The 12,379-nt window shown below is 42.3% G+C and overlaps 1 protein-coding gene across 2 annotated transcripts in view; it reads right to left on the reverse strand.

Moving 5' to 3' along the window:
- The window catches only part of CFAP54 (cilia and flagella associated protein 54), a 538,848-nt gene that overhangs the window by 105,884 nt on the left and 420,585 nt on the right, over positions 1-12,379 (reverse strand). For both annotated transcript variants that reach the window (XM_077472059.1, XM_077472058.1), the window contains exon 55: positions 2,323-2,480. In XM_077472059.1, the coding sequence (XP_077328185.1) occupies positions 2,323-2,480 (158 nt within the window). The remainder of the gene's footprint in view (positions 1-2,322; positions 2,481-12,379) is intronic.

A 12,379-nucleotide genomic window follows, 5' to 3' on the forward strand; every position in this document is an offset into this window, starting at 1 on the left:
ATTTTTGTTGGAATGGTAGGTGTGTCTGAGTACTTGTGGACCATAAGGATCCATTCATACTTGTGCGACTCCAAAGTCATGTGATTTCCTTTGAAACTTTGATGCAACTTTGGATATGTGCGACATGGATGTGACTTTGGCTTTGACTGTTGCACAACTGTTACAGTTCTAACATTAGGATGCGACTTTCATGCAACTTTTGAGAGATTACATTGATGTTTATAGTACTCAAGCCACATGAAAGTTGCATCTAAGAGGTGCAGGAACCTTTTTTTTTTAAGTTGCATAGATTTAAACAGCTTCCTTGAAATACATAGGACTTGCCATGAGACGTGTGTGTCCAAAGTTGCATTACAAGTCGCGCAGGTATGAATGAAGCCTGAACTCCAGTGTGCTGCTCAATCTTTCTCAGTTCTACTTTAATAAAGACATTACTGTGCCTAACATGCATTCTACCTTAGGTGCTGCATTGCCAAAAATGCCACTATAAAAGCAATCAGGCTTGGCAAGCACTAAGCCTTATGTCAGGATGGTTGGTGGTTGCAGTACACCACTAATACAGAATATTTATTTTTTTAGCTCAAAGGGAAACTAAATAGATTTTTGGTCATGTTTTACCTTTTGAAAATATATAAACTAAAGTTTTTTTGTTTTTTTTTGTTTTGTTTTTTAATACCTTTGCATTTATATATTGTTCAACATTGGTAAAAAAATCTTTATTATACAAATAAACATGTAATACACAGGCCTTGCATGTTAGGCTGGCCATACACGGTTCAAATCTGGGCCAGTTCAGCAGGAACCAGCTGAGATTTGAACCGTTAATGGGCAGGCTGAATGCACCAAGCTGATCGATCGATCACCTGTGTGTTAAACTGAATAAACCTCACCACCCCAGCACTCACATTTATTAAGAAAAAACAGCATATAAACACAAGTCCAGCAGATTTCAAGTGTAACATGTATAAAACACTCATAGGCTCTACCTCTATGCTTTATACCACCATCCTCGTGGCTTCATCTCAGATCACTTATCTTTCACTTACTGCAGATTCATGACACTGAGAAGTCACATGTGCGCTGAGAGATGCTCTGAAATCAGATAGAAATCTGCATCTTTTTTATAAAACACATCAGGGGTTATTTACGAAAGGCAAATCCACTTTGCACTGCAAGTGCACTTGGAAGTGCAGTCACTCTAAATCTAAGGGGTAGATCTGACATGAGTGGAAGCTCTGCTGATTTTATCATCCAATCATGTACATGCTAAAATGCTGTTTTTTATTTTTCGTGCATGTCCCCCTTGGATCTACAGCGACTTTACTTCCAAGTGCACTTGCAGTGCAAAGTGCAGTTTCCTTTAGTAAATAACCCCCATACTGTGCGGCACATGTCCTTAATTAACAGAGGGGATGGCATGATAGTATGATAGTTTTATAATAGCAGGAGTGGCACTGTCACGAGCTGACAGGCAGGGAAGGGAGGGGAGAGGAGGACAGGAGATCTGAGCATGACGGAGCCATGTAAACTGACCACGGTGTCAGGGCTCAGCAGCCATGATAAACCGTGGTCAGTTTGCAAAGGTTACGGCAGAACCAGGCAGGATCAGCCAGGTATTTCAGGTGATACAAAAGGCCAAATTACACAGCACATGCACTGAATGGGAAAATATATATTTTTTTAGGGTAACAAAAACTCTAACCCATTCCTACCACCCCGGTGTCCCTTTAAACAGTTTGGAACACCTGGGGAGTGTAAAGGATTAATCATGTGACATCTTTCCAAGTCAGAAGCCGTTCCCTCTGGCTACTGATCTGTAGACAGCTTGGTCTTTACAGGTAACAACAATGTCTGGGGAATGCCCAGTAAAAAAACCAAAGCCTACTTACCACCAGCTCGCAGACAACCAAATTAACCTGTCTAACAGAATGCGTTAAAAACAGGTCTAGTCCGCACGCATTTGGTCTTTACACCCCATTGTGGAGATTTTTCTTTACCTCCTGTCCCATAGCCAAAACATGGGAAATCTCTCCACTTCCTCCGACAGGGCCTCCAGAACTAGTGTCCCCATAGGACAATCTCCCCTCTATTCCTGTTCTGGTGCCAACCCAAAATGTAGGATTTTCATTAACTTTTACTGTCTGTGATAATGGAAAGAGAGGGTGGATCTCCAAAACAGGGGCATAGGCAGCGATAAAAACAGGTGTTCTAATCCATCTCCGCTCTACCCAAAACGTCAAAAACTTGAAATACTAATGAAATTCAGTAAACGTACAGTACGTAAATAATACAATAATAAGTAGACAGTATTAGCGTGTGTACCTGTAGGAGCAGCTGAACACCTTGTATGGGATGCCTCTCTTGAATATCAAGGAATGCTGCTTGTAGCATGAACTGAGCCTGCATCTCATAGTCATTGAGTGTTTCCGACTCTACAATGCCCTCAGTTATTAGAGCTGAGCTATCAAGCATGTCCTGGTCTAGAACAGATGAATAAAAATGTTATTTTCCCATAACAGCAATCTTGTTTTGAAAACAATACATCTGTCAGTACACTCGGATACTGTCAGTAAAGTGTAACATTAATGGCACAGAACTGTCAAGCATAGAAGAGGAGAGAGGAGGTTAAATCTGATCATTCAGCAAATAAGCAGTCAGGAAAAGGCAGCCGGCAATCTAGTTGCACAAGTAAAAAAAGAATACTCCTGTGGGATGAAGGTGCAGTTCCCCATTACACATTACTAATTGTAGCACATGTACAAAATGTCCTACTCTCTAGTAGGCTTGTCACAGCAAGGTATACTTAGAAAGAAAGAACCTAATATAGATCATGTACGCAATCAGAAAGAGAAAGAAATGGGAACATCTGCCACTGCATCTTATGTGAGCTCTGGAGAATTTGTTTCCAGAAGGATAATGATAAAAAAAGGAAAGATTATGAGAAGGCTGGGGAAGAAGGAAAGAAAATAAAGAAAAATAGTCTTCTGCATTCAGAGCCAGCATTGCTTTCATATGCTAGAAGGAGATATTTATAACAGTTAGCGCAGTGGGGTTTATTTACTAGAGAGTGCAAAATCTGGTGCAGCTCTGCATAGAAACCAATCAGCTTCCAGGTTTTATTGTCAAAGCTTAACCACTTGAGGACCGCCGTATTGCCAATGTACGTCAGCACAATGGCACAGGCAGGCACAATCACGTACATCTACGTGATTGCCTTCCAGCGGGTGGGGGGTCCGATCGGACCCCCTCCCGCTGGTTACGGCGGTCCGATTCGGTCCAGGAGCGCTCCGTGATGAGGGGATGGCCGTTGGTTTTCGGCCACCCCCTCTGGATCGCTCCTGGCCAATGAGAAGCTTCCTCCCCTGTGTATTGTTTACACAGGAAGGAGGAAGTGATGTCATTCTCCTCGGGGCGGTCTTTTTGACCGGACTACGAGGAGAAAAGTAAAAGTAAATGTGCACCAACACTACACTGACATGTAGGTACACACAGGCACACAAACCCCCCCCCGATCCCCCCCCCGATCGCCCCCCGATCCCCCCCCGCCCCCCCTCCCCCCCCAGTCACAGTGTCACTGATTGCATTGATCATTTCTTTACTGATCAATGCATTCAGTGTCAGTTGTGACAGTAAAAACTGTCAGGACAGTTAGTGTTAGGTCCAGGGTAGCCCCCTATCACCCCCCAATAAAGATTTAACCCCTTGATTGCCCCTAGAGTTAACCCTTTCACCCCCTTTTGCCAGTGTCACTAAGCGATCATTTTTCTGATCGCTGCATGTGTCGCTAGGTAGCTAGTTATTTTTTTAGGTTCACCGCCAGGTTTTTATATCGCTAGGTACCCCGATATACTACCCAATAATGGTTTTAACCATTAACCATTAACCATTAACCATTGCCGCTAGTTAACCCTTTCACCCCCTTTTGCCAGTGTCACTAAGCGATCGTTTTTCTGATCGCTGCATCAGTGTCGCTACAGTCGCTAGGTAGCTAGTTATTTTTTTCGGTTCACCGCCAGGTTTTTATAGCGCTAGGTACCCCGATATACTACCCAATAATGGTTTTAACCCCCTGATTTCTGCTAGTTAACCCTTTCACCCCCTTTTGCCAGTGTCACTAAGCGATCGTTTTTCTGATCGCTGCATTAGTGTCGCTACAGTCGCTAGGTAGCTAGTTATTTTTTTAGGTTCACCGCCAGGTTTTTATAGCGCTAGGTACCCCGATATACTACCCAATAATGGTTTCAACCCCCTGATTTCTGCTAGTTAACCCTTTCACCCCCTTTCACCAGCGATCACAGTATAAGTGTCACTGGTGACGCTGGTTAGCCAGTTAGTCATTTAGGTTCCCCGTCAGGTTTTTATATAGCGCCAGGGACCCCCATATACTACCTAATAAAAATTTGAACCCCCTGATTGCTCCTAGTTAACCCTTTCACCACTGATCACCGTATAAGTGTTACGGGTGACTCTGGTTAGTTTGTTTTTTATAGCATCAGGGCACCCACCATTTATTACCCAATAAAGGTTTAACCCCCTGATCACCCGGCGGGTGATATCAATTAGGTTTTAGGGTCAGGGTCTGCGTCGCCCCAGGCAGCGCTAGGTTAGTGCCAGTACCGCTAACACCCACACACAAAGCATACACCTCCCGTAGTGGTATAGAATCTGAACAGATCAATATCTGATCTGATCAGATCTATACTAGCGTCCCCAGCAGTTTAGGGTTCCAAAAAAACGCATTGTTAGCGGGATCAGCCCAAATACCTGCTGGCACCTGCGTTTTGCCCCTCTGCCCAGCCCACCCAAGTGCAGTATCGATCGATCACTGTCACTTACAAAACACTAAACACATAACTGCAGCGATCGCAGAGTCAGGCCTGATCCCTGCCATCGCTAACAGGTTTTTTGGTAGCATTTTATATTCAAATCCGGAAGGCAGTGCTTGGTTTTCGGGGTCCCGTACGTGGCTAGGCTCCCAAAAAGTCCCCCACATGTGGTATCCCCGTACTCGGGAGAAGCAGCAGAATTTATTTTGGGGTGTAATTTGACTTCTGCCCATAGCATGTGTGAGCAATATATCATTTAGTGACAACTTTGTGCAAAAAAAAAAAAGTTTGTAATATTCCCGCAACTTTTGGCAAAATATAAAATATTCCATGGACTCAACATGCCTCTCAGTAAATAGCTTGGGGTGTCTACTTTCCAAAATGGGGTCATTTGGGGGGGTTTTGTGCTATTTTGGCATTTTATGGACTTCGAAACTGTGATAGGTAGTGAGGAGTTAAATCAAAAATTTGCACCCTTAGAAATCCTGAAGGTGGTGATTGGTTTTCGGGGTGCCGTGCGCGACTAGACTCCCAAAAAGTCCCACATATGTGGTATCCCCGTACTCAGGAGAAGCAGCAGAATGTATTTTGGGGTGTCATTTCACATATGCCCATAGCATGTGTGAGCAATATATCATTTAGTGACAACTTGGTGCAAAAAAAAAAAAGTTTGTAATATTCCCGCAACTTGTGGCAAAATATAAAATATTCCATGGACTCAACATGCCTCTCAGTAAATAGCTTGGGGTGTCTACTTTCCAAAATGGGGTCATTTTGGGGGGTTTTGTGCTATTTTGGCATTTTATGGCCTTCGAAACTGTGATAGGTAGTGAGGAGTTAAATCAAAAATTTGCACCCTTAGAAATCCTGAAGGTGGTGATTGGTTTTCGGGGTGCCGTGCGCGACTAGACTCCCAAAAAGTCCCACACATGTGGTATCCCCATACTCGGGAGAAGTAGCGGAATATATTTTGGGGTGCAATTCCACATATAACCATGGCATGTGTGAGCAATATATCATTTAGTGAAAACTTTTTGTAAAAAAAAATTATTATTATTTTTTTTTTGTCATTATTCAATCCCTTAGGACAAAAAAAATAAATATTCAATGGGCTCAACATACCCATCAGCAATTTCCTTGGGGTGTCTACTTTCCAAAATGGGGTCATTTGGGGGGGATTTGTACTGCCCTGCCATTTTAGCACCTCAAGAAATGAGATCGGCAGTCATAAATTAAAAGCTGTGTAAATTCCAGAAAATGTACTCTAGTTTGTAGACGCTATAACTTTTGCGCAAACCAAAAAATATACGCTTATTGACATTTTTTTTACTAAAGACATGTGGCTGAATAAATTTTGCCCTCAATGTATGACTAAAATTTAGTTTATTCGATTTTTCTTATAACAAAAAGAAGAAAATATCTTTTTTTTTCAAAATTTTCGCTCTTTTTCCATTTATATCGCAAAAAAAAAAATCGCAGAGGCAATCAAATACCATCAAAAGAAAGCTCTATTTGTGGGAAGAAAAGGACGCAAATTTCGTTTGGGTGCAATATTGCATGACCGCGCAATTACCAGTTAAAGCAGCGCAGTGCGAAATTGCAAAAAGACCTCTGGTCCTTAAGGTATTTATTGGTCCGGAGCTGAAGTGGTTAATTGAACAAACTGAAGTTAGAAGCTGATTGGCTACCGTGCAGGGCTACACCAGATTTTGCACGCTCCGGTTTTAGTACATCAACCCCAATCCCTGTCATTTACTGTCATGACCTTTGCCATGTCTACCAACGACTTGTGATTTTTTTTTTTGCATGGCTCATAAGTCAGTTACAATTTCAGAAGGAAGTTTTCCCTATCCTGTTATTTCTCCTTTTAGGCTGCATTCACATCTCAGCATTTTGAATCGTGGGTAGCTTTGCCGCAATTTAAAGTGCCAAGGGGTGAATGACAGAATAAGAGTCCAGGAGCTGCTTTTTGGGGCAACATGTTTCACGCGATGTGGGTTGCCACGATTTATCGCACCACGATTATAGATTGCATTCAAATGAATGGCACCTCAAATGCGCTTGCTGCGATTTTTCATTCACACCTCGGCTCTGAATCGTGGCAAATCTGTCTACGATTCAAAACGCAGAGATGTTAATCCAGTCTTACCTTATTTCCCTAATACTCCATTCGCATCTGATTGCGGGCGGAATTGCCACAATCCTGCCGGCGATTTCAAACTGCTGCAAAACATGGGACACATTTGCAATGCCATTACTTCAAATGGCACCCCAATTGCACTGCAATTTTGCCACTATTTTTGCATGGTAAATCATGCTGCAATCACAGCAAATCGTAACGCGTGACGCTGTTCCCCAAAAGAAGCTTGTGTTGATTTTTAATTCTCACACTGCGATTGCAGCACGTTTGCAGCGCAATTTACCGCAAAATATGGCAAAATAGTAGCGCGATTGGGATGCTAGTAGCAGCAAAAGTAGCAGCATTGCAAATGTTTTGCAGCAACTTAAAATCGCCTGTGGAATCACGGTGATTCTGCCTGCGATCAGGTGTGAGTGGAGTCTTGGGCAGTATGCAGTTTGTTTTTGAGCGTTTCTGCAGTGCTTTTTGCTGTGCTTTTTGTGTTGTTACCACAATTTTTCACCGCTATTTTGCTGCGATTTGCGTTTTTTTAATGCTTTTTTTGGGGGGGGGGGGGGATTTGTTGTTGGGCAGATTAAAAAAGATAATTTGCAGCAAAATTGCAGCAAAATCACGGTAAAAACACACTACATGCTTTTCAGCAGCTTCTCTATTGAGGTCTATTGAACCAAAAAAAGCAAAAACAGTTTTACGTTTAAAAAAGTCCGACCCTTTCCAAAAAAGCAGAGGCACAAAAATGCATTGATGTGAACATGTTAAAAAATATCCTACGTTTCTTCGCAGTATGAAAAAATGCATTGGAGCCTAACAGGTCATCCACACTACCTTCCAAGACAGACAAATCTATTCAGAAGACTGCTTACTCTAGAACTGACAGTGAGCCCTAAAGAAGAAGACATTTCTAAAAAGCTAAAGCTAAAGCTAAAAAAGACCTTGCTTGGTAGGTATGACTAAGGGCGATGCCTTATCTAAGCTGCCAGGATGACATAGCATGCGACCAAGAAGTAAGCATTCATATGGGCACCACCAACATTCTCAAGGACAGCCATTCTCAACCAGGGTTTCCGTGGAACCCTGGGGTTCCTCCAGAAGTTGCTAGAGGTTCCTTGAGCTGTGGCTGATTAACCACCTTTCTGATGGTGTGTACAGAGTTTGAGGTTCAGCATCACTTAGCAAAGCTAGCAGCATGGCACCAAATATCTTTTTAGCTGTCTTTTAAGGGTGCCTTTTAAGGGTGGAATTCTGAGCACCACTTTAAGTGGGACATTCTTCCTATTGGCCACAAGTATAAGGGGCATTGTTCTAAGTTGGTTTTAGTAAGGGTTCCTCGGGACCTAAAAACTATTTTTGGGGTTCCTCTAGGGTTAAAAGGTTGAGAAAGGCTGCTCTAGGCAGTGTACCCCTCACAACACTGATGTGCACCATTAGTGGAACACCTTTCTCACTTTGGGATTCACTAAGGTCTAGCAATCATTCTCATAAACACAATGGGACTGATTTATTAACGGCAAATAGACTGTGCACTCCGGAAGTGCTTTGTAAATGAGGGGAAGCTCGACTGACTTCCATCATCCAATTGTGTGCAAGCAAAAATGCAATTATTTTTATTTTCCTTGCATGTGATTGGGTATTGTTTGCAAAATGAAGCTTCACCTCATTGGCTAAACTCTGGAATACCTGCACTTGCAAAGTGCACAGTCTATGTGCCTTTAGTAAATCAACCCCAAAACATTGCTCATGTTCCCCACAAAACAATGACAGACCATGCCAGTGCCCAACACCTGAAGACGCCAACCAACTAGGTCTGGACAATCTTAGATACAGGCCACAACATGTCCACATGGCTTCACACTGGTGTGATAACTAGAGAAACAGGACCTATCTTGGCATACAGTACAGGACACAGGACTTGCATTCTTATGCCCTGTACACGCGGTCAGACTTTCTGACGACAAAATCCATCGGATTTTTTCTGATGAATTTTGGCCCAAACTTCTCTTGCATACACACCGTTGCACAAAGTTGTCGGAAAATCCGATCGTTCTGAACGCGGTGACGTAAACGACGTACGACAGGACTATAAATGGGCCAGTAGCCAATAGCTTTTGCTTCGTAATTTATTCTGAGCATGCGTGACACTTTGTGTGTCGGAATTGTCTACACACAATCGGAATTTAAACGATCGGATTTTGTTGTTGGAAAACTTTAGATCCTGCTCTCAAACTTTGTATTGGAAATTCCGACAGAAAAAAGTCCGATGGAGCCCATCCACGATCGGATTTTCCGACAACATGATTCGATCGCACATTTTCCGTCGGAAAGTCCGACCGTGTGTACAGGGCATAAGACTATTGGTTATATGCAGTTAGCTTCAGGTGATTGGACACTGGCAAAAAACTGGCTAGGACCACCCACAGAGCACACAAGCCCAGCAAACCTCACAGCAAACCCTGCCCATTCTGTTAGACTGGTTATTTAGCAAGCAATAAGTTGTGATAAAGACACAGAGGGGAGTTGCCTGTGTCCTGTACTGTACCGATAAGAAATTTACAGGTAAATCAAAATTCCTGTTATCTTAAATTGTACAGTACAGGACACAGGACTTGTATTGTTAGACCATGTGACATACTCAAGCAATAAACGGACAGGTGGGCAGCAACACAACAAAGGAACTGCCAACGAGCCCACAAAAATACAAGGTTTAACCAATTAAACTCCAGAAGGTTTTACCCCCCCCGCTCCTGACCTTTTGCTATTCGGCACTGCGCTAAATTTAATTGGCAATTGTGCAGTTGTGCAATACTCCACGCAAATGAAATTTTTTTATCAATTTAATTCACATAAATAGAGCTTTCTTTTGGTGGTATTTGATTAGGACAGTACAAATTTCCACCAAATGACCCCTTTTTGGAAAGTCGACAGTCTGAGGTATTTATTAAGAGACATGGCCAGTTTTTTTAAGTTGTAGTTTTTTGTCCACATTTTTTAGAAAAGCAAGATATTGAATAAAACTTATTTTTTTTTCAACTATTTTTTTTTTTTTGTATACTGTCAAAAGTGCATCATCATATGACATGATGTGGCAGTGATCCAGGACACTGACTGGTGACTATGTTTATCCACTTCAGCCTCGGAAGGATTTACCCCCTTAATGACCAGGCCATTTTTTACGATACGACACTGCGTTAATTCAACTGACAATTGTGCAACGCTGTACCCAAACAAAATCGACATCCTTTTTTCCCCACAAATAGAGCTTTCTTTTGGTGGTATTTGATCACCTCTGCAGCTTTTATTTTTTGCGCTATAAACAAAAAAAGAAAAAAGGCCATTAAAAAACGAAACAAAAAAAATATATTTTTTACTTTCTGCTATAATATCCAAAAAAAAATATAAAAACAAATGCATTCATCAGTTTGGGCCAATATTTATTCTTCTACATATTTTTGGTACAAAAAACCCCAATAAGCGTATATTTATTGGTTTGCGCAAAAGTTATAGCGTTTACACAATAGGGGATAGATTTATTGCATATTATTATTATTATTTTTTTTACTGGCAGTGGCGGCGATTAGTGTTTTTTAGCGGGACTGCGCCATTGCGGCGGACAGATCAAACACCTAACTGACATTTTTTACACTTTTTTTGGGAACCAATGACATTAATACAGTGATCAGTGATAAAAAATATGCAATGATACTGCACTAATGAAACTGGCAGAGAAGGGGTAACATCAGGGGTTAAATCTGTTCCCTGTTTGTGATTACTGACTGGGGAAACACACAGATCAGTCTTCCTGCTGAGCAGGAAGACAGATCTCAGTGTCAACCTCTGACACTTGTTTACTTCGGCAGATCCCCGTTCTGTCTCTGCGGGGAACGACCCCCTGATTGGCTTCTCCGCTGGTCAATCGGAGGGTGTGCACAACGACGGTGGCATGCGCGCTCCCACAAATGCTAGTGCATGAATCGCCATACTGCTACAGCGATGTGTGCGGCTGAGCCACCCTGCCGCAGTACCTCTGCGGCGGGTGGTCGGCAAGTAGTTATAAAGAAAAACAAAACTTTTTTTTTTTAATGTTACTATTTCACATTTTCATCAGAGTTGTTCAGTGTCACCATAGTAACACTGAACTACTCTGGGGGCTAGTCAGGGATTTATTTATTTTTTAAACACTTTGCCATTACAATGATGATCATTGTAACAGCAAAGTTTTCAACTGTGATTAATTGGTTAACGCCTCACGGGGAGGAAGAACAGGGAGATGCTAATGTAAACATGCATCTCCCTGTTATGCCTCGTGAAAGTGTCACTGATCTCTGCTCCCTGTGATTGGGAGCAGAGATCAGTGACATGTCACACGTAGCTACGCCCCCCACAGTTAGAAACACTCCCCAGGGCACACTTAACCCATACACTGCCCCCTAGTGGTTAACCCCTTCACTGCCAGTGTCATTCGCACAGGAATCAGTGCATTTGTATAGCACTTATTGCTGTATAAATGACAATGGTCTCAAAAATGTGTCAAAAATGTCCGATGTGTCGGCCATAATGTCGCAGTCATGATAAAAATCGCTGATCAACGCCATTACTTACATCAGCAGAATGGCATGGACAGGCAAATGGGCGTACAGGTATGTCACTTTGAATTTGCCACTGTGCCATCGTGTGCGCGCCGCAAGCATGGCGCACATGTGCCGGTCGGGACCCCCGTGAGTCCGACAGCGGGTACCGTGGACTCGATCGCCGTGGGGATACCAGGGATCATCTCACGGGGAGGGAAAATGGGGAGATACCGATGTAAACAGCATCTCCCCATTCTGCCTAGCAACAAGTGACACTGATCTCTGCTCCCTGCGATTGGAGCAGAGATCAGTGATCTGTAAAACACAGCCACGCCCCCCACAGTTAGTAACACGCCCCTAGGACACACTTAACCCCTACACTGCCACCTCCTGGTTAACCCCTTCCCTGCCAGTGTAATTTACACAGGAATCAGTGCATTTGTATAGCGCTGATTGCTGTATAAATGACAATGGTCCCAAAAATGTGTCAAAAATGTCCGATGTGTCCGCCATAATGTCGCAGTCACAATAAAAATCGCTGATCACCACCATTACTAGTAAAAAAAAAAATGCCATAAAACTATCCCCTATTTTGTAAATGCTATAACTTTTGCGTCAACCAATCAATAATCGCTTATTGCAATTGTTTTTACCAAAAATATGTAGAAGAATACGTATTGGTCTAAACTGAGGAAAAAAAAAAATGTTATATATTTTTTGGGGATATTTATTATAGCAAAAAGTAAAAAATAATGTGTTTTTTTCAAAATTGTCGCTGTTTTTCTGTTTATAGCGCAAAAAATAAAAAATGCAGAGGTGATCAAATACCACCAAAAGAAATCTCTATT

This window comes from Lithobates pipiens, unplaced genomic scaffold (genome assembly GCF_037356315.1).
Source record: "Lithobates pipiens isolate NorthernLeopardFrog02 unplaced genomic scaffold, aLitPip1_a1.2 Scaffold_8, whole genome shotgun sequence".
In the NCBI taxonomy this organism is placed as follows: domain Eukaryota; kingdom Metazoa; phylum Chordata; class Amphibia; order Anura; family Ranidae; genus Lithobates; species Lithobates pipiens.